Here is a 632-nt window from a genome sequence, read left to right on the forward strand (position 1 = left end):
TCATATGAAATTATCAATCTCATGCTGTATTAAAAATTTGAAACCCTCGAATTGCTGTAGTGTTGTGTTGTATTTTTAACTTTAAATGAACTTGGAAAACAAAAAGACAATGGCAGCCATTAGTCGAAGAAGCTACCAGTGCAATTCGAATGATCATATAATTTGAGGAGGCGCAAATGGAACAAACAGAGCTGTTGGATTTCCAGTGCAAGGAGTGGTGGAGAAATAAATAGAATAATGAGAGTTATTTGTCGAAGAAGCCGCTAAAAGATACACAAAACTAATGAACTTAACAGTCAAAGAAGGGAGCGTTAAACGAAAAAGTATGAATAAAATGAAGAAATCGCAGTGTAATGTATGTCAAAAGAAAGTAACAAGTATGTAAAGGCATATGAGAACTCATACTGGTGAAAAGCCCTACAGTTGTCCAATATGCAAGAAAAGTTTCTCTCGACCACACCATAAGGAAGACCATATGAGAACTCACACCCGTGAGAATCGGAAGAATACGGTTATCTCACATGCAACAAAAGCTTCTCTCATTTACCAGCTATGAAAGATCATAATAGAACTCATACCATTGAGAAGCCGTACGTTTGTTCGATGTGCAACAGTAGTTTCCCTCGATCATG

General features: G+C 36.9%; 1 protein-coding gene across 1 annotated transcript; it reads left to right on the forward strand.

Annotated features, from left to right (window-relative positions):
• Positions 1 to 391: 391 nt before the first annotated feature.
• On the forward strand, positions 392 to 595 carry LOAG_16247 (zinc finger protein; the record flags this gene model as incomplete). The annotated part of the gene is made up of 1 exon (XM_003151735.2): positions 392 to 595. The coding sequence occupies one exon, from the start codon at positions 392 to 394 to the stop codon at positions 554 to 556; it is 165 nt and encodes a 54-aa protein (XP_003151783.1). The 3' UTR covers positions 557 to 595.
• Positions 596 to 632: the final 37 nt, after the last annotated feature.

Source organism: Loa loa, assembly GCF_000183805.2.
Source record: "Loa loa unplaced genomic scaffold supercont3.73, whole genome shotgun sequence".
Classification (NCBI taxonomy): domain Eukaryota; kingdom Metazoa; phylum Nematoda; class Chromadorea; order Rhabditida; family Onchocercidae; genus Loa; species Loa loa.